Genomic DNA, 22,410 nt, shown 5'->3' with positions numbered 1-22,410 from the left:
AGAGTCCAACCAGTGGCACTGCCCTGCCAAGGAATACTGCCTGTGACTTTGCCCAACCAGAGGTGATTGCAGAGCCCAACAGTGACACCACATCCCCACCTCACAACACGGAACCTTTTCCAGGATAGATTATATGTTAGGCCACTCAGTAAGTCTCAACAAATTCAAGAAAGTAGAAATTATATCAAGTATCTTTTCTAACCACAATGATATGAATGTAGAAATCAATAATAGGAAGAAAGATGGAAAATTTACAAATACTTGGAGATTAAACAACACACTTATGAACAACCAATGGGTCAAAGAAGAAATCAAAGGGAAATGAAAAAATATCTTTAGACAAACAGAAAAGGAACTACAATGCATCAAAACTTACAGGATGCAGCAAAAGCAGTTCTAGAAGAGTAGTTTATGGCAATAAATGCCTACGTTAAGGCATTTACGTAAAGTTACGTAAACAACTTAACTTTACACCTTCAGAAACTAGAAAAAGATGGAAAAACTAAGCCCAAAGTTGGCAGAAGGAAGGAAATAATAAAAATTAGAACAGAAATAAATGAAATAGAGAATAGGAGAACAGTAGAAAAGATTCACAAAACTGAGTGGTTCTTTGAAATGGTAAACAAAATTGGCAAACATTTAGCTAAACTAACCATAAAAAAAAGAGATAGGTTCCAAATGAATAAAAATTATAAAAGAAAGTGGAGACATTACAAGAAATACAAAGGATTATAAGAGACTGCAGTGAACAATTATATGCCAACAAATTGGGCAACCTAAAAGAAATGGATAAATTCCTAAAAACATACAACCTACCAAGACTGAATTATGAAGAAATAGAAAATCTGAAGAGATCAATAATGAATAAAGAGGTTGAGTCAGTAATCAAAAAGCTCTCATCCCTCCACACCCCCCCAAAAATATTCAAGACCAGATGTTTTCACAGGTAAAATTTACCAAACAGTTAAAGCCAATCCTTCACATTCTTAAAAAAAGAAAAAAAAAATTAAGGAGAAGGAAACACTCTTAAACTCATTTTATCAGACTAGAATTACCCTGATACCACAGAGAGATAAGGATAACACAAGAAAAATATAGGCTAATATCCCTAATGAATATACATGCAATAATCCTCAACAAAGTACTAGCAAACCAAATTTAACATCACATTAAAAGGATCATACACCATGGTCAAGTTAGATTCATCCCTGGGATACAAGAATGGTTCAATATATCAAGTCAATTAATGTGATACATCACATTACTAGAATGAAAGATAAAAATCATATGATCATATCAATGGATACAGAAAAGCATTTGACAAAATTTAAATGACAAAAACCCCCACAACTTAGGTATAGAAGGAATATACCTCAACATAATAAAGAACAAATATGACAAGTTCACAGGTAACATCACACTCAATGGTGAAAGTTTGAAATTTTTTTCTCTAAGATTAAAAACAAGATAAGTGTACCCACTCTCACCAATCCTATTAAATGTGGTACTGGGAGTCCTAGCCAGAAAAATCAAGTAAGAAAAAGAAATGAATGGCATCTAAATCAGAAAGATGTGAAATTGTCTCTGTTTTCAGATGACATGAGCTTATATGTATAAAATCCTAAAGTCTCCACCAAAAAACTGTGAAAACTAATAAACAAATTCAGTAAAGTAAGATACAAATTCACTGTACAAAAATCAGTTGCATTTCTATAGACTAACAATGAATTATCTGAAAAAGAAACAAAGAAAACAATCCCATTTACAATAGCATCAAAAACAATAAAATACTTAGAAATAAATTTAACCAAGGAAGTGAAAGAGCTGTACACTGAAAACTTTAAGATACTGAGGAAAAGACATTGCAGAAGACACAAATAAATGGAAAGAAATCTCATGTTCATGGATTGGAAGAATTAATATTGTTAAAATGTGCATGTAACCAAAGCCATCCAGAGATTTAGTGCAACCCCTATCAAGATTCCAAGGGCACTTTTTACAGAAATAGAACAAATAATACTAATATTTGTTTGGAACCACAAAAGACCCCAAATATCTGCAGCAATCCTGAGAAAGAAAAATAAAGCCTGATTTTAAACTATATTGCAAAGCTATAGTAATCAAAACAGTATGATACTGGCATAAAGCCAGACAGGTACACCAATGGAACAGAATCAAAAGCCAAGAAATAAATCCATGCATATAAGTCAACTAATATTTGACAAAGGAACCAAGAATACTCAATGGGGAAAGGAGAATTTCTTCAAAAATAATGTTAGGAAAACTGGATATTCAAATGGAAAAGGATGAAACTGGACCCTTATCTTACACCACACACAAAAATAAACTTGAAATGGATTAAAGACTTAAATGTAAGACCTGAAACCATAAAACTCCTAGAAGAAAATACAGGGAAAAGCTCCTTGACATTGGTCTCGTCAATGATTTTTTTAGATACTAAACCAAAAGCACAACCACAAAAATAAGTAAATAAATTAAAAAGTGAGACTAAAACTGAAAAAAGCTACTAAAAGATTCTGTACAACAAAAATAATGCTCAACCAAATGAAAAGGCAACATACAGAATGGAAGAAAATATTTGCAAACCACATATCGAGGTTAATATAGAAAACAAATAAGAAAGTCATACAACTCAATAATATAATCATCATCATCATCATCGTCATCATCATCAACATCCAATTAAAAATGGGCAAAGGACCTGAACAGACATTTTTCCAAAAAAGATATTCAAATTGTCAACAGGTATGTGAAAACATGCTCAATATCACTAATTGTGGAAATGCAAATCAAAACTACAATGAGATATCACTTGTGAGAATGGCTACTATCAAAAGGAAAAGCTATAATAATTACTGGCAAGGATGTGAAGAAAAGGGAAGCCTTGTGCACTGTTGATGGGAATGTAAATTGATACATCCACTATGGAAGACATTCTGGAGGTTCCTCAAAAAAATTAAACAAAGAACTATTATATAATCCAGCAAGTCCACTTCTGAGTATATATCCTAAGGAAATGAAATCACAGTCTTCAAGAGGTATCTCCACCCCCATGTTTATTGCAGCCTTGTTTACAATAGGAAACAGCCTAAGTATCGATTAATGGATAAATGAAAGAAAATGCGATAAATACATAGATACATAGATAGAAAGATAGAAAGATAGATAGATAGATAGATAGATAGATAGATAGATAGATAGATAGATAGATAGATAGACAGACAGATAGATAGACAATGGAATGTTTTTAAGCCATAAAAAAGAAGGAAATACTGCCACTTCTGACAATATGGATAAACTTTAAGCTCATTATGCTAAGAGAAATGTCAGACAGAGAAAATGTAATACTGTATGGTCTCACTTAGATGTGGAATCTAAAAAAAAGGAAAACAAAAACAAAAAACCTCATAGAACAAAGAATAGATTAGAGGTTGCCAGAGGTGGAGGTGGGGGTGGTAGTGGACTGGGCGGTTGATAAAAGTGCTCAAAGGGCACTAACTTCCAGTTTTAAGATGAATAAGTTCTAGAGATGTGAGATACAGCGTGGTGACTATAGTTAACAATACTGTGGCATATATTTGAAAGTTGCTAAGGGAGTAAATCTTAAAAGTGCTCAACAGACAGACACACACATACACACACACACAAATTGTAAGTGTGAGGTGATGCATGTTTACTAAACTGGTTATCATTTCACAATATATGCATGTGTCAAATTATCACATTGTACACCTTAAACTAACAGTGTTCTGTATCAATTATATGTCAGTAAAGCTGGGAAAAAACTTTTGAGTACTTGGGGAAAATTCAATTAAAATACTATAACTTTTTTTTTTTAATTATTTTTATTTTTTTATTTTTTCTTTAAATTAAAGTGTATTGGGGCGACTATTGTTAGTAAAGTTACATAGATTTCAGCTGTACAATTCTGTAATACATTATTTATATCTCACATTGTGTGTTCACCACCCACTATAACCTTTTTAAATGCATGGATTATGTTCATATACCAAACACTTCTTCCAAATGTATATCCTTATACAAGATTCACTTTAAGACTTAAAATTTACTTGGTTATCTCATTCACAGAAGTGTTCATCTTTATCTTTTAGCAAATATTGAGTTCAGTTTCTGTAATATTTTATTTTATATTTTTTAGACCAGAAATTTTCATAACTTTCACATACCTGAAAGAGGTTATGCAAGAGATTTGAAAGGACTGTTTAGTGAAATAAGAATATTTTGATAGAATTATCTTTTTGTGTCTAGTTTATGAAATCTCCAAAAATTAATCAAAAGCACTGTTATTACACTCAACAATAAGCTAACATTTGTATAGATGGCACTGGAACATAATATCAAGGGGGAAAATAGGAGGAAGAATATATGCGTACTTACAAGAATATAAATCCCAGCTCTCTGAATAGGTTGAGGAATTATTAGAACAAGAGGAAAGCTAGGCAAATTGAAGAAGTTTTTCAAAGTAAAGGAAAATACGTTAAGGACCTTGGTAAATAGGGAAAGCAAAAAAAAAAAAAAAAGATACTGGTAGGCTTTACTTCTAATAATCAGATACTTGGAGTAAATTGAGTTGAAATGCAATAGAAAAAATAATGTACATTTTGTACTTACATCCTGTGCAGTTAATAGAGCTCTGGAGAAATTCAATGCCTTGTTTATCGTCATCATCTTTCTGTTTCTGTCCTACATTTAAAATTGCTCACTGAGGAAGCTGCTGACAACTATGCCATCATACACAACAGAGAACCTAAGTCCCTTAAACCACCCTATCTTGTAACAATGGTGGAATGAACTATTTAAAACAGTTTTCAGATCTCTGGAGATCAAATCCCAGTTCTTCAGTGCCAGCTTTCAAGGAGCACGTGTCTTCCTTTGATTGATTGACTGATCGATGGATGGATGGATGGATGGATGGATGGATGGATGGATGGATGGATGGATGGATTGGAATGGAAATGATATACTGTGAAGTAGAGTCTGGGGCAAAATTTATTTTCCCATCAGTAATTGTATTCTTAATATAGTTAATTCATCTCTTTCACTTGTTCAGTTTATATTCTGGCATTGCTCACATAGCTGAAATATTTCCAGATTCATTTGCTCGTGCTTTCGAGTTTGCTGTATTTCATAAATGAAGTTGATGAAACCTCATGCATGGAAGGAAGTGAAATATTTGTTGAGGTTTTTGCCTAATCATTTGTCGGTCAACAAAGACTGGTGCAGTTTCTCCCTTCTGTATACAAGTATTGGAATAAAGCGTGTCTCATTCCCCGCAGGAGCTTCAGAGAGACATAGAGAAACACAGCACTGGCGTGGCCTCCGTCCTCAACCTGTGTGAGGTCCTCCTGCATGATTGTGACGCGTGTGCCACAGACGCCGAGTGTGATTCCATCCAGCAAGCTACACGGAACTTGGACCGGCGATGGAGGAATATCTGTGCTATGTCCATGGAAAGAAGGCTCAAGTAAGCTAGGATGTTCACACAGTTGGGAGAGAAGAGGGACCAAAAAGAAAAAAAAAAATTCCCAAAGTATGCATGGTTCACAATTTCCTTTTGGTCACAATGTCAAAAAATAGCCTTAGTTTCCCAAACTTGTTGTCATCTACATTTAGTTGGGAAAATAAGTAGATATAAAGATAATACATCAATATAACAAGGCAAGCTAAGCCTGACCTAACAGTTTCAATATAATTTAGAAAAATATGCCTTTGCTGAACAAGGGTAATGTTATAGAATTGATGGTTGAAAAGTAACATACTTCTGTTAAAAATGAAATAATAAATCAAAGGGCTCATCCATAAGCCCTTGAAATTCAAGGCTGTCAAAAATAGTGATGTATTAGAAAATTATCATAATTATTTAAGGCACATAATCTTTGGGCTTCTCCGGGGAGCTCTTGAAAAGTTAATATTTGTCTCGCTGTCATTTTTTTATTTTGATGAGGGTGAGTTTGATGTTGGAATAAAATGGATTTTCAAACCTTGTTTTATTTCAGCAAAACCTTGATGTGAGTGTGCCCTGCAAACATGGTGTTGCACTTCTAAGCTTTCCACCTATGCAGAGCAGTTCGCATTAGTGCTTATAATGCGCAATTTTACTAATTCCAAATCCAGAGCTGCAGGATATGAAAGAAAAAAAAAAACACAGCTGTTTCATTTTAGCTCAAACAGTTGTCTCTTTTTCACGCTTGCCAAACTTGGCTCAAGGCACCGGTATTGTTTGGCGCAACAGTTGCTTTGTTGGGCACTTGTAATCCTGTTGCAGGCATCACACAGGGTTCTGGAGCATAGAAGGTCTCAAACAACCAGATTCTGTTCTTTCATTTTCTGTCTCAGAATTGAAGAGACGTGGCGATTGTGGCAGAAGTTTCTGGATGACTACTCCCGATTTGAAGATTGGCTCAAGATTTCAGAAAGGACAGCTGCCTTCCCCAGCTCTTCCGGGGTGCTCTATACAGTTGCCAAGGAAGAACTAAAGAAATTTGAGGTGATTTATAATTCCAAATATTTAATCCTTATTTTGCTATGAGAATTGCCAGCTAGTAGTTGGTGACCCAAGATATAAACTAACTGTCCACCCACACGTGTTTTTGTTCAAGTAGCTGGGTAATGGCTTTGTGGTGATCTTTATTATTACCTCATAAGTAGGCAAAGAAGTGAAGAAAAGAGGTTTTTATCAAGAATTACAGATACAGTAAAAATGATGAAGAGAAATTCTATTAGGAAAAAAGACCTGTGATTCCCCAGAAAACATCTTGGCATTCTTTTTATTTCGCATTTCTTCACAATGAACCATCTAAGATTAAAATATGATGATTTTCCATACTATCAAAATCTGTCTTCCAAATATATTTTCTTGATTGAGTTTTACCTTCTTGGAGCATAGATAGATATATTTTTTAAATCATCGATAAAACAGAGCTGGTTCCAGAATGGAATAAAACATTTTAATCATAAGCCATTTCTAATTATAAATGAAAAGCCGTGCCGTTCTTGAGTGATGAAGTCTTTTCAATTTCATAGAGACAGTAATAGCAGCAGTATAATCATACTCCTAAGAACAGGAATCATTCAACAAGTGATTCCAGTTCCTTGCCTGTTTATGCCATCTCGAGTCTGCCCTATCACTGTGGTAGGATAACACTCGACTTCTCAGCTGCCTCTCATTTTCACAGAGGACCTGGCATAGCCTAAAGTTGCCTATTTTTTAATTTGAAGTTAGTTTTCCCATCATTTCCCACTAATAGGCAGACGTGTGTACTCAGACATATTGACAGCAGATAATTCTGATGCACATGCCTTATAAGAATCATTCTTGGTTACTAATTTTACCCCAAGTTCCCTGAGATGTTTAACAATCAAACTAAAAATCCAACCAAATCCAGCTGCATTCATTTTTAACCTTGCAACATCAGTTAACCAGACACTTATTGAATCCTATAAATATGAAGTTTGGGTTTTGTTCTTATGGGGTTTGAAATCTGCGAGTCATAAATGGGCTGCTATATGAATCTATAAAAATGTTTAAAAACGATGTGAAATAAACAAAGAGTTATTCTGACATCTGAATACGGATTTATATGTAACTACACCACTAAATTACAGGAAAAAAAGAAATGTTTCCTATCTAAAAGTCTTTTCCTTGAGAAACTTCTAGTTTTAAACCCATAATACACTCTGCAGCAGAGAGCAGGTCACCCCAGTATGAACCAATGCCAGCGAAATGTTCATGCATTGCATCTTAGTATCCTCAGCTTCTGAAAGGTTAAAAACTTCTATAATTGGCTTATGCTACAAGCATTATGTAAGATCCTTTTTGATGCTATTTTAGATGGAGATTTTATGGCAAAGTTTAGCCCTGTAGTAAGCTCCTATAATGAGTGATTTTTATCATATGTCTTGTAGTGAATTTTCTTGCGAGACAGAAATAAATCACAAAAACAAAACTTGGTTTGAGGGAAGCCTTTGCCTGTTCCACTGCTTGAATATTGGGACAGAATATTGTGCCACCACCTGTGGTGTCTGCCATCACTCCAGTGGGAAAACGTAGTCAGTTACTTCCAGTAACAGCACAAGCCCAACTTTCCCTACCACTTCCCTTTGGCGGGAAATAATTCAAAGTTTTATAGAACAGAAGATTGAGTTTACTAGGATGGAGGCTCGTAAAGCAACTCTCAGGAGGAAGAACGTTTCCGGCAGAGCTGCGGCAGGATCTGAACAGTGTGATCAGCCAAAGGAAGCGGAACTTTGGCATTTGGACGAGCACAGTCCAACTAACGATACAATTTTCCGTCTAAGGACAAAATGAAAATCAGTCATAAGTCAGACACACGAGTCTGGAAAAAAAAAACACTTCATTTTTTTTTTGGCCAAATGATTCTTGTGCTAGGTCTATCCTATATTGCAGGGAGGAAGAGGAAAGTATTTTACCTTTAGAAACTCTAAACTGTGCATTGGGTAACCTGAAAAGTAAATAGACACTGCTGTGTAAGGTCCTCTATCAGCTCTAACATGTTTTATAAAAACTGAGTAACTCATGGGAGCACCACCAAAAAACAAACCAAAAAAAAGCACGTTCAAAACTTTTTTCTCAGTTAGCTTACTTGTATTTTACTAAATGGCTTTTCTTGGAAGTTCCTAATAGCTTACATGTAAAGGACTTTCTGCAAAAGATACTTTTAATTTTTTAAATGAATACCAGAATTGAAGCAGTTTCTGGATTTTTTAGAACATTACATATTTTACAAATAAAGAGACAGTTCTATTATAGATCTCTTTTGTCAGTATTGACACCGGAAATTTTGAACATTTCAAACTCACATTTCAGCACATGTAAATATTTTTGTAATCAGTTTGTTTTATGTGAAAAAAAATTTTTCTGGCTGGTAGTGTCTTAAAAGTTATGTTAAATATGTGTAAATTCTATGTGTATAAATATATATTTTATTAATATATGTATGTGTTATATATATATAATGTATTTGTATATATACATATATTTATTAGTATTTACCATTTTTTATATTTTTGTTTGATCCGCTCCCTTTCCCTAAGCTGCACTGATCACTTTGTTTTGCTTTAACAAGGGGAAGTCAGGACTTATTAGAAGTTGTCCCTTCCCTGTCTGTGAAAGTATGGTTCACATTCTCCCTCACACTCCAGTGTGAAGCCCAGGCCCCCTGTGGAGAGCCCTTCGCCCCCTCACCTATATGCTTCTCTGTGGTCCTAGGCTTTCCAGCGACAGGTGCACGAAAGCCTGACCCAGCTGGAACTGATCAACAAGCAGTACCGCCGCCTGGCCAGAGAGAACCGCACCGACTCTGCCTGTAGCCTAAAGCAGATGGTGCACGAAGGCAACCAGAGATGGGACAACCTGCAAAAGCGCGTCACCTCCATCTTGCGCAGGCTCAAGGTCTTTCTTATGCCTCCTCCGATGCTTAAAGGCCCAGGGGACAGGGTGGAGCCATTTGAACACAATGTTAAGAACTAATCTCAGTGATTTTCTAAGATTGGGATGGCAAGAGGGGTATCCAGGGTTAATTTATGTGGTAAAGGGTTCCAGGGTTGTCATTGCTCATTGAGAAAATGACTTTCCAGAAGAATTTAGGGATTGGCGGTGCCACCTCAGTAGGTGTATGTGGGACTGTTTTTTGTTGTTGTTGTTGTTTTTCATTTTTGTGATTTTCTTTTCATGTCTAGCATTTCATTGGCCAGCGTGAGGAGTTTGAGACAGCACGGGACAGCATTCTGGTGTGGCTGACAGAGATGGATTTGCAGCTCACTAACATTGAGCATTTTTCCGAGTGTGATGTTCAAGCTAAAATAAAGCAACTCAAGGTAATAAATTAGTGATTCTTCACATTATCAGTGTGAAGAAAGTCTGAAAAGGAAGGGATTTGTAGGTCTTTTTGTCAAGAACATAGTAAAAGAGCTCCTCTTTTTTAAAAAACATTAGGTCTTTTTGTCAAGAACATAGTAAAAGAACTCCTCTTTTTTAAAAAACATTAGTTCTTCTCGATTGAAAAAAATTCAAATAATATTAAAAATGAAATAAAGTGCACTACCCATAGATAACTACCATTAACATATATATTTTTAATTATTAAATTGATAGCCATGGTTTTAGGGGTCTTCTTTTTGGGTTGTTGTTTTTGGTTGTTGTTTTTTTTTGTTTTTTCTGATTTTTTTTCTAGCACCTTCAAAGAGTTTCTTTGACCTCCATGTTCCAGAGAAATATGACTTTCTCCTATTGGGATTTCATTCTATATTCTTAGATGCCTAAAATTAATTAAATATATTTTGTATGTTTCAATATATGATGCAACCACAGTGGCTGATTGGTCATTTAAACAGGAGGGAGATAAAGTACATTAGATAGAAGAATTCTTGAAATAGAAGCATGTTTAACAACTTGAATAATTTGCAAGGCAGCTTATGAAATTTTCTTCTCAAGATCGGTAGATTGACTTAGAAAGAAAAATCATGACTTAAAAAAACCTTAGGTATTTATAATCAAACAAGAAAATTACCCTCAATCTTAGGTTCTCAGGATGAAAAATCATAATATACTTAAACTGGTATTCTGCCCAACCCCTCTCTCCATACCATCCCCTGAATGCTGACTTTCCCAAGACATTTCATAGGCCGAGCAATATTTAAAACCTTTGGCAGGAAATTTCTACTAAGTGGTAGTTGAATCTTTTCCTTTTCGAATCTGGCAGGGTTATAAACGTATTACCTCCCTCTCTTCTCCCCTTGCAGTCTTTTCATTATTGGACAATTTCAATTATTCCAGAGTTTCTTCTTGTACTGAATTAAAATTTATCCCCTGAAACTTGTCTCCAGTAGCTTAACTCTTTTGAACTATATAAAACTAGTCTAAATGATCCTCCAGAATTCCTTATTTTTCAAATTATATTCAACTTTCCTGCTTATGTTCCAAAACAATAAAATAATTATCTGAGAAGAACTTATGACCTTATCATTTGCTTGGTATGATCAAGAAATCTAAAAACATTCAATATATTCTTTAAAGTGTTAAATTTATTTCAGCGGCACTGTAATGATTACAGTTTCATCAGGAGTAACTAGTGCAATCAACTTTATGAGGATTTGAATGTCTTTTCCTGTGATTTTTCTACCTACCCTGCCCATGGTAGTAAATTTTATTAGCCAAAGTCTCCTTTCTGGTCTTGGAATTCTAACACTTCCATTTCCGACTCCTGATTGAAAATTTCCGTGTTTTACTTTGTAAAGCAATAAATTCTTGGCCTGTTATTGTAAACGGTAAATTCAACATCCCCTGTGTCGTTTTCCTAAGTAGGTATCTTATAATTATTCCATGTCTATGTGAGCACTAAAAATGACATGAGACTTCTTCTGCTTCCCTAGGCCTTCCAGCAGGAAATTTCCTTGAACCACAATAAGATCGAGCAGATAATCGCCCAAGGAGAACAGCTGATAGAAAAGAGCGAGCCTTTGGACGCAGCCATCATTGAGGAAGAGCTGGATGAGCTCCGGCGCTACTGCCAGGAGGTCTTCGGGCGTGTGGAACGATACCACAAGAAACTGATCCGCCTGCCAGTATGTCACCTTCAGTCTTCCTTGCCATTGAATCTAAAGAGGATTAATTATGTGGCATTAGGTAGCCTTGTATGGTGGGTAAGAGCCCAGACTCTGGAGCCAGAATGCCTGGGTTCCAGTCCCAGCTCTGACCTGCGTTCGCTACGTAACCTCGGGCAAGTTACTTCAGGTCTCTTGCTTTGGTTTCCTCAACTGTAAAGCTGGTTCGATAGCAGTAACTATTGTAGAAACAATTGCTTGGGGCATGAAATGAGCTCATTTGGAGCTCAATAGGTATCTTATAATTGTTAAGTGTCTGAACAATTTGGAGAGATAGATAGATAGATAGATAGATAGATAGATAGATAGATATTGATATTGATATTGATATTGATATTGATATAGATATATGTAGAGAGAGAGAAATCAGAAGAGTACTTGGCGCATTATAGGAGGTAAAGAAGCTTCTAGAAGAAACAAGGAGATGAACGTGAGCAATGTAAATAGTTGCTCCATTGATGAGGTTGTTTAGTTGAACTTTTTTTTCTCTTCCATTTCCCTAGTTGCTACCATAATCACATCTCTTTGTGGGGATATTATTATTAGAATATTTGGAATCTTCTGTGATAAAACATATTTTGTATCTGGGTTATAAGTCTTAAAAGTCCAGCTAAGTAAGGTTTCATGAGTGATTTCCTTATGTTTCTGATACATGCCAGTGTGTACCTGTTGTGTTGTAGACGTGGGACTAGGTCGCCTTTATATTATCTTATCCAATCTTATACCAGTTCTTTGAAGTAGGTTTTAATATTATTTCCATTTTACCAATGATGAAACTGAGGCTTCTGTAGGTTAACTTATGAGACATTTTTAAAAGTGATCAGAAAATTTTTATTCATTTGATGATAGGAAGTTGAAAACTTATCCCCACTGAGGTAGGAATGTGAGCCAGATAAGGTTCATTGCCAACATTTGGTGAGAGGCAGAACCAGAAGTGGCAAGGGGATCGTCAGCTTGCCGCAGTAACACTTGCCTTGACCGCATTTCTAGCTCCCAGATGATGAGCATGACCTCTCTGACCGGGAGCTGGAACTGGAGGACTGTGCACCTCTCTCGGACCTCCACTGGCATGACACCTCTGCGGACAGTGTGCTCTCCCCTCAGCCTTCCTCCAATCCCTCCCTTTCACTCGCCCAGCCCCTCCGGAGCGAGCGGTCGGGACGAGACACTCCTGCCAGTGTGGATTCCATCCCGCTGGAGTGGGACCATGACTATGACCTCAGCCGCGACCTGGAGTCCGCTGTGTCCAGAACTCTGCCCTCTGAGGATGAAGAGGGTCAGGAAGACAAAGATTTCTACCTCAGGGGAGCTGTTGGCTTATCAGGTAGGAAAGAGCTCTTCCTGTATGCCAGCTTGAAAGAAAACAAAAGGGAATGGATATTGTACTGGAAACAAGTAAGCGCAGCAGAATATTTTTTCTTTCTTCTCCCGTTAGGGGAAATTGTACAGACGGGAACAATTGGATATTCATGTGATTATCAAATACCAAATTTGGCATGGCCACTGATTTATCCCTTATATACTTATGTTCTCACTATGTGATAAACGCTTGGCTAAGTACTGGGGCACACAGTTCCTTTCCTTCTCAAAGAGCCTACACTCTAGTGTGGAACACAGACAATGAATAAGACATGTTTGGCACTATATTGGGCACGTGGTGATCCAAAAGCACCACCAAGGGACGACTGACCAGACCTTTGAGGAAAGGTTCTAGAGCAGGGACCCTTGAGTCGAGACCGGAAGAATGAGTGAGGCAATCAGGTGGACCCAGCAACGTTCAGAGGAGGAAAGGAGAGGGCTCCTGTCCCAGCCTTATGATTACCCACAGTGCTTTGGAGCACCTGACGTTTGTCCAGAACGACAAGGCTGTAGATTGGGAAACATGGAATGGGTTGGGAAGAGACTGTAGAAAGGCAAATCAGGACCTGGTCATAAAGCAGCCTGTTTACATGGAGAAGAGTGTGGCTCTTTTCCTGAAGGTAATGGGGAACCATAGCAGGGCTCTAAGAAGGGAGGTGATGTGATCAGAGGGATATTGTCAAAGGACCTGTCTGGATACAAGGTAGAGGGGAGCACATTGGGAGGAAAAGAGTCCAGACGGAAATATTCATGATCAAGGATAGAGGAAGGGTGGTGGCCTGAACTAAAGAAGCAGCATAGGAAATACAGAGAATGGAAGCGATGTGAGACATCTTCAGTGTCCTCCATAAGTGACCATTGATGGAACTGGGATTGAGGCAGTTTTCTGGCTTGGGCATGTTGGTGACAGACGTGACTGCTCTCATTACTATTTCGTCTTTACAGTACAGTCTTAACAGTCAGGCATTTGGCACCTAAAGCAGCACTGTGCAGTGTGTAGCCACTCGCCACAGTGTGTCTGTTGAGCAGTAATGTGTGACTGTGAAACGAGACTTGCTGTGTCAAACTTACTTACATGATCATACATGAATTTCGAAGAGTTACACAAGAAAGAATGTAAAATATCAATAATATTTAGGTGGATTACATGTTATAATTTGGATAGATTCGTTTGGTAAAACAAAGTATGAAAATTATTTTCATCTGTTTCTTATTTTTTGATGTGGTTCTCAGAACCTTTAAAATTACGTATGTGGCTCCCATTACTTCTGTCAGCCTGCTCCAGTGCTGCTCAAGAGTCTGACTGTCTAGATCCCCACGTTGTCACTTGCTAGCTGTTGAAACTTTGATAAGTAACTTAATTCCTCTGGACCTCAGCTTTTTTGTCAATAAAATGGGAATAATACCACCCTGCTCCCCATAGGGTTGCTGTGAGGGTAAATGAGCGTTTAAAACAGCTCCTGGCTCATAAAACACTTTCAGCCAGTGTGAGCCCTTATTAGGGTCCACTTGAGGACACCTGTGGTGAGCACATGCTCTGTGTGCTCTGAGCCATCTGTCTCCAATGACTAACTTCCTTTTTTTTACCTAGGAAAGTTGTTTTCCTGCCACAAGGGAATCAATGTCAACTTATCCGTCAACTTAGACTGTGCTCTTTTTGCAGATGTAATGATCCCCGAAAGTCCTGAGGCCTATGTAAAACTCACAGAAAGTGCCATCAGAAATACCTCTGGTAGGCAGCAAAAGCCGGAGCGACCCTCTCTCCTCACCTGTAACAAGCTCTTCTCTTAGCACATCTCCTGGGCCTCTCACAGCTCTGTGGCACAAGCATGTGAAGGCAGAACCTTCCTCTCACTGCTGTACTAGGGGAAAAACAAACAAACAAACGAAAAACACATTTGGTTGATCCACACCAACAATAAGATTTCAATGATCAAGTGCCATGGAATAACTTCTCAGTGTGTTAAGTGGTAATCAGTCTCACTAAGAATAGACTTATCATGTCCATTAACAGCAGAAAATAGGAGACGGGAGCCCTGGTAATCAGTGTTGGTGCCCTAGCGCCCTACTTGATTGTAGCAGCTCTGACTTCATGACTTTGATGGGTCACTGACCGCTCCCTGGCTAGAGAGTCAGGTCTCGGAGCTCCTGTCCAAATCCACCGGCCTGCGTGTATGACCTAGGGCCCGCCACTCACCCTCCTGAGCTCAGACGTCACATGTTATACAAGGAATGAGACCAGATGTTCAGCTCTAAAAATACTTATACATTTATTTGATAAGTCTTACCCTATAAAATAATTTAAAATGAAAAATGTATTCCACAGTATCTTAAGACTTAGATTTTCCTTTAGGCACAGAACGATTTCTAAAACAAGAATTGAAAGAAAAATGAAAACAGTTTTGCTTAATGTTGCACTAGACAAATTGTATGTAGTTCAGTGTCAGTAACTTAGAGACAGGTGGAGAGATCAGGGTTTGAACCCAGTAGAATGGTATTGAATTGCAGGATTATTAGTTAACACTTAAGTTTTAAAGGAAAACAAATGAACAGGAAGCAATGTAGCATCAATGAAATAATGACTGCCTGAGTAATTCCCAGTGAGAGAACTCTTCCATGTGTATTTAGAAGACCTGTCTTCAAAAAAAAAAAAAAAAAATCTTCATAAAGCTTACTAATATTTGTTCTGCTTTCACCCTGTGCTAGCTTCATTCTGATGATAAATGTGCTTAGCAGTTCAAAGACTACCACACACACACACACACACACACACACACACACACACACATTTTGCTAAACGTTGTTACATCTCTGAAAGAAGAAAGAGCCCGCAGTTCTAGGCTATAAGTAAGAGCATGCACAGATGTAAATGCTAACATCTTAGCTTTCTCCTGGTTGTGTTTCAGATTTTAAACAAAAGTGAGTCATGGCTAGTTTGGTGTTTCCATACACATGTATCCTGAACTAGTCTTTTCTTATTTAACTTGAAGTCATGCCTTATGTGAAAGCCGCAGCCACCTGGCACCTCAGTGGCACTATCTTCTAAGATGCAAAAAGAAAGAATCAGAGGGCATATCTTTTTCTACTTCCTAAGTGACTGCGGAGAGAGCCTGAGACGTAACTGCCTCCCAGTTGTTGGGGAGCAGAAGGCAGCACCTTGGGTTTTCAGGAAGGCCTTCCACAGTTTACAACACACAGATTCTCAGGGGATCAGCTGCAAGAGGGAGCTGACGTACAAGCTGTTGGTACCTACTGCAATATCCAGTTGGCTAGGACTCTTAGTCAAATACATTCATTGGTCTGATCATTTAAACTTCTAACCCACAGGCACGTTAATACTAAACTTGCTTTATAATTACCCCCACACATGCCATTTCTGTACAGCTTTACTGAAATAATTTCTTAAACTTCCATGCATGTCAAGCTTGCAAAACTTGTAAAAATTCTTATGGTTGACAATGCAGGGGACCCCAGCACCTTAGAGTCACAGATCCGACAACTGGACAAAGCCCTAGATGACAGCCGCTTTCAGATGCAGCAAACTGAAAATATCATTCGCAGCAAAACTCCCACAGGGCCGGAGCTAGACGCCAGCTACAGAGGCTACGTGAGTATCCTGACCTCCAGAATCCGGACAAGTACTTGGAAATCAGTGTGTGTCAAGGAACAGCGTGTCTGGGGCTCTCCAAACACCAGGCTTGAACTCACGAGCGTGAATGTGCAAAACAAAGCCCTGTTAGCACGTTACCTTTTGAGTCAAAGCGCACTGTGCTCGGGCCCAATAACCTATTGTAATAACCAGCCTGTTCCTTTAAACAGAGAACTTAGTGAGATCAGTTTAATTGAAAGCAACAAAATGCTTTAGCTCCTGCAAATGATTAGGCATTTTTCCCAAATTCAGCTAAGAATTTTGAGACCACAGTTGTCCTCAGGGCAGCAGATTTTAGCTACTAGATGACTAACACGGAATCTTTTTAGTTCTTTTCCTGGGTTTATTGATTCACTGAGTGGCCTTGGGAATATTTTTATCATGCTTCTTCTGGAAAAAATAATTCCAGCAAGAGGGATATATGGGAAAGATGGCGAGAGATTGTGTATATTACCACGTCTTTTTTTAAAGCTTTTTGTGAAGTATATAATGACTTTAGTTGCTCTGCTCAACTTACCGACCACATAATTTTCCCCAGAGAACTACCTATTTTCCTACACATATTTAAGCAAGAGAATTTGAAAATAAATCTCTTCCATGCCTCGTATCTTCTTTTCACATACAAAAGACTGCCAAGTAAAAGGAAAAAACAACTAGTTACCTTAAGTCTAATGACAACTCACACCTCCTGTTTTCTGAAACCAGAGAAGAGAAGCGTACTGGTTATATATGCCAATGTGCATAACCCCATGATTCTAGAAGAGAGATCAAGTGTGAGTTTATTTCCTGTCCAACTTGTCCTGTTCTACTGACTTCTATTATAGCAAAATGTCTTTCTCAAAATAGTATAGCATTTCCTGATGACCATGCTGACATCACTGAGATTATACTCAACCTCAATCAAAAGTAATCAGTCACTTAATAGCATTGTGATTTGTTAAAAGCTTTGACAGATAACTTTATGGTCAGTATAGCAGGGGTGCTGAAATGATTTGTTCTTTTAATAGTGTGCGTGATATAAAATATGGAGTTGGAAGCTTTTCCTTCTATGTGAGAATGTATTCCCTTAATGCCTATTCAACAACGCTTAAGTTTTCTCATGAAACAGCTGGCTTTACTATTTATTCCTTTATGCTTTTAAGTACTTTAATTATTTAATGCAAAAAAATGTTCCATTGAGATTTGTGGTAATACGGTTGTTCCCACATTTCAGTTTAAGAAAGAGGGAGCAACTTGCCAAAAAATTGTATGTTTTAATGCCAGCTGAGGGCTCTGAGTTTTAAATCCCAGATGGATTTAGTCTGTCTTGACTCGTAAATGTAAAAGAAATTTTGAGGACTTCTCATGCAAAACCACATACGCGAAGTATATCCTCAAGGCATTGCTTTATGTATATATGAAGGTGTCACATATTTGAGAAGCATGTTTTTGAACTTGACCTTTTTTCACTCTTTTATTTTTTTAAATTTTGTATAATGCTAAGTGTATTATGTTTATTTTTGGCATTTTGTTTTGTTTTATTGGCATTCAGTATTATTTTATATTAATTTCAGATGTACAGTCTAGTGGTTAGAAATTTATATTAAAAACTTGACCTTGTTTTGGCAGAGTGGCACAAAGAAGTAAAACACAGCCACTGTCCTTTTTGAGGAACCACAAAGACATTTTCCCCAGAAGCTCTTGCATGCGTGAGAATGTGAGAATTTTGTTTTCTGTGTCTAAACAGATGAAACTGCTGGCTGAATGCAGTGGCAGTATAGACTCCGTGAAGAGGCTGGAACACAAGCTGAGGGAGGAAGAAGAGAATTTCCCTGGCTTTGTTAACCTGAATAGCACTGAAACCCAGACAGCTGGTGAGTACTGCTCAATTTGAGACACAGTGAAAGGGAAGATTCTGAAACACGTTGCTGCCCCCAAGTTTCACTTGTGTCGCTTACCTCTTTGTTCACTGTAGTGTCCTGAAACTTCTCTCTATGACGTCCTGTGACAGAAGAGAGAAGTGAAAAGCATCACTTTTCTTTTTTTTTTTCCATGTAGCATTTATTTTAATGCACTGTCTCCAGCATACGCTATATGTATGCTCTCGGAGTTCTAGAAGAAACCAAGAGTTGAATGTTATCTTCATAAAGCTCTTTATAGTGGTAAACCCTATGTAGCTTTTTTTTTCATTCTCTGTATCCTTCAGAACGCAGATAGGAAAAACACAGCCATGACGTTATTTACAGCTGACAACAATATAAATGCCCAGTGGAATTACTTTTCTCTCCGTTGCTATTTAACCACTGAGGCATGTTTCAAGCATTTCCTAAACAGTGTGTGGCGAGAAAATGTGTTGCTATGCTGTACCTGTCATGTCTTGCCAGGTGTGATTGACCGATGGGAGCTCATACAGGCTCAGGCCCTGAGCAAGGAGCTGAGAATGAAACAGAACCTCCAGAAGTGGCAGCAGTTCAACTCCGACCTGAACAACATCTGCACCTGGCTGGGGGAGACGGAGGAGGAGCTGGAGCAGCTCCAGCGCCTGGAGCTCAGCACCGACATCCAGCCCATCGAGCTCCAAATAAAAAAGCTCAAGGTAGCTGTTCTCGCCCTTTCCCAAAGCAGCCCGACAGAAAGCTGCCACGCGGAACGCCTGGTCCGATGAGGCCACCAGCTCTAGCAGTTCTGCTGTGACACAGCAGCAGAGAACTTTGCAACATAATGGGACACGAGTGCTCTCCTTTCCCTCAGCCATCCCCAATCAGAGTGTTTATAGAGAAGGTTTAGAAGGGCAGAAAGATGGACCACGTTGGAGAACTAGCTCCCATGTAAATAATCATGTGACATAATGAACTGGGACTTCCAAAGTGACCAATTAAAATTTCATGAACCATCCAGGTACCCCTGGGACCTATTTAACCTCTTTTCAGGGAAATAGAGATATTACCAGGTTCCTACAAGTCTATATCTCGAGCTGGAGAGGAATCCTCTCCAAGACAATCTGTGCGAGTTTGTGGAGACCTAATTGAAATCATTTAACATTCTAGAGTCAGCAGAACTTCTGAAATAGTCTATGGTAATGGCAGAAGCAATTTTCAGTGTAATGAATAACACAAAACAAAACTGTGGAATAATTGTGCTAAAACACCTGGCATTTACCCGTATGGATTTAATACACAAGCGTTTAATACACAAACTTCCTTGAACGCTCACTCTCGGTATCTTAGAAATCCCCCTTAGCCCAGCTCTTGAGATGTATCAATATGCAGAGACTTTTGTAAGCCTGCTGTGATGGAGAGCTCCGTGTCTTTGTACTCGCGCCTCTGGTTCTGTCTTTTTGTCTGGGGAACCTCAAGATGTACTCTTCCTCAGAACGGAGCTACCCAGGCTCTCCAGGCTCAAGGATTACACACATTGTTTCTGCGTTTCTCTGGTTTCAGCGTATGCTACTTCTTTGGGGGTAATGTTTCTGCAGCTTGCTTTGGTGGTGGTTGTGCTTTAAATTTTCAAATAGAGAAATAAGCCTTCTCCACAGACGTTCAAACGTCTTCTTTAGAGGAGCCTTTGCACCAGCCCCATCAGTTTCAGCATGAAGCATCAGATGGGAGAGGCAATTCACATTATCTGGATTATAAAATGCATTTTTCTCTAGAGTACTTAAATTACTTTAGTTCCTCTCTGGGAAAGTGTAAGGCAGTGTTGCATTAAAACCACATTTCTTTCCTTCTTTCTTTCTTTCTTTCTTTCTTTCTTTCTTTCTTTCTTTCTTTCTTTCTTTCTTTCTTTCTTTCTTTCTTTCTTTTTTTTTTTAAGATTTTATTGGGGAAGGGGAACAGGATGAAGCAGATGCTGGCCAGAGCCTGAGACCTAAGCAAGTGATTAGGGTGGAGAGTGAGACCTTGACTCTCAGGCTGTGTAATGAGAAAAAGCCACCATCCTCTGCCCCCCTTCCTGATAACCCTGTCTGTTTTCTGAGGATAAATCAGTGGAATAACCAAGTATCCTTCCATAATATCTTTTGATCTTATTCTGTCTCTGTGGTTGGATCTACATTACAGCATGTTAAGAATCTACTGAAAAGTGAAAAATTAAGACAAGTTGGAAACCTCACAGAAATAGTGAGAAATGATAAGGCAATATATAGCCTGGGTAGCTGTGATTTGCAGCATCACTCACCCTAACTTGATCTGGGGATGTTTAAACAGTACCCAGCTATTCAATTATTGATACGGAATCATGTGCTCGAGTTCTTGGAATTCAGTTTTAGATTTGGGGGACATGTACAAAGTAAAAAATCAGTTGCCTGTTTTCATTTGCTGTTTTGGGTTTTTTTGTTTGTCTTTTGTTTTTTTGTTTGTTGTTGTGTGTGTAGTCAAACTAAATTGGTTAGCTGATAAAACCCCCAATCCATACCCTTTACCATCACAAGAAGGTGGCCTGGGACGCAGGTAGTGTTCTCAGCCTGCGGCCACTACCTGTGCCTGTGGAGTCAGAACAGTGGGAGGCAGGGCCCCGGCAGGATCTGCTTTCTTATCAAGCTTCCCATTTCATTCTTTTGCAGAAAACCTCAGGTATCATTGGTCTAGTGAAGCGGGATTCTTACACTAGAACAAATAGCACATTTCCAACTGCTCAGAATTACTGGAGCCAGGTTTTGTTTTGTTTTGTTGAACTCCCAATGCTCGGGGTTGAGTTGCTCATACTCCTTAGTTTGTTGCACAGGGTTATGGTTAGTTCCTGAAAAATTCCTCTTAATTTCATTTATTTATTCTTCCCCCACACACACACACACTGGTTTTTAATCCTCATTCCTCAAACCCATGGCAACCATTCTGAAATGTGTAATGAGTATTCTTTGTTCATATGTATTCACGAAAAAAGGTAGATTTGTGTGTGTGCACATGTATTTTAAATTTTGTAAATGCTATTGTGTTGCACATATCATTCTGTGGCTGACTCTTTGGCTCTATGCCGTGTTTTGTTAAGATCTCTTCATGTTGTCAAGGGCATATCTCATCCATTTCGTTTGACTCCAGTGTGGTTCTCAGTGATGGGAACCCACTGTATCTTATCAAACTATCCTGTTAAGGCCAGTTTTAGTTAATGGATCTTTTTATTGGGGTGAAGCATTTCCAAATGTCTTAGACTATTTTTTTGAATGTTCTCATTGTTATGTTCCTTGTGTGGTTGTTCTCCTTTCTCTTTTCAGGAGCTCCAGAAAGCTGTGGACCACCGCAAAGCCATCATCCTCTCCATCAATCTGTGCAGCTCTGAGTTCACCCAGACTGGCAGTGAGGACAGCCGGCACCTGCAGGACCGCTTGTCCCAGATGAACGCGCGCTGGGACCGGGTGTGCTCTCTGCTGGAGGACTGGCGGGGCCTGCTCCAGAATGCCCTGATGCAGTGTCAGGTCCGTGGGCTGTAGGCAGGCCGTGCTCCAGAGTCAAGCATTGCCAGGGTAGCTGGGGCTGTGACTTGATCTATCAAGGTCACTAGACGAATGTGGTTACTCCCCAAAGTCAAAGCGTGAGATAAGTTTGTGACCAAACTTTTCATTTTACTGGAGAACTTGTACATGTGAACAATAGTTCGAATCAGCTCAACCCCATCTACCTCGCTACCAAGAGACTATTCCCACACATTTATCTCAGTCCTACGATTCCTTCTTTGCCTCATTCATTTATGTCACTCATTCATTCAACAGACATTTACTGAGCACAGAAGAAGACACTTCTTGAACCACAAAGTGAGCGTCACAC

At 38.5% G+C, this 22,410-nt stretch overlaps 1 protein-coding gene across 1 annotated transcript in view; it reads left to right on the top strand.

Moving 5' to 3' along the window:
* SYNE1 (spectrin repeat containing nuclear envelope protein 1) overlaps nt 1-22,410 on the top strand; it is a 390,131-nt gene that overhangs the window by 354,060 nt on the left and 13,661 nt on the right. The window contains exons 120-130 of the mRNA XM_074333963.1: nt 5,319-5,506; nt 6,379-6,529; nt 9,272-9,454; nt 9,742-9,879; nt 11,434-11,625; nt 12,655-12,988; nt 14,687-14,755; nt 16,488-16,630; nt 18,399-18,525; nt 19,036-19,247; nt 21,861-22,061. Of these exons, the coding sequence (XP_074190064.1) occupies nt 5,319-5,506; nt 6,379-6,529; nt 9,272-9,454; nt 9,742-9,879; nt 11,434-11,625; nt 12,655-12,988; nt 14,687-14,755; nt 16,488-16,630; nt 18,399-18,525; nt 19,036-19,247; nt 21,861-22,061 (1,938 nt within the window). The remainder of the gene's footprint in view (nt 1-5,318; nt 5,507-6,378; nt 6,530-9,271; nt 9,455-9,741; nt 9,880-11,433; nt 11,626-12,654; nt 12,989-14,686; nt 14,756-16,487; nt 16,631-18,398; nt 18,526-19,035; nt 19,248-21,860; nt 22,062-22,410) is intronic.

The sequence above is a fragment of the Rhinolophus sinicus genome, linkage group LG05, assembly GCF_036562045.2.
Source record: "Rhinolophus sinicus isolate RSC01 linkage group LG05, ASM3656204v1, whole genome shotgun sequence".
NCBI classification, from domain to species: Eukaryota; Metazoa; Chordata; class Mammalia; order Chiroptera; family Rhinolophidae; genus Rhinolophus; species Rhinolophus sinicus.
Note: the sequence above shows the minus strand (reverse complement) of the source record. Positions and strands in the feature narration are given on the sequence as shown.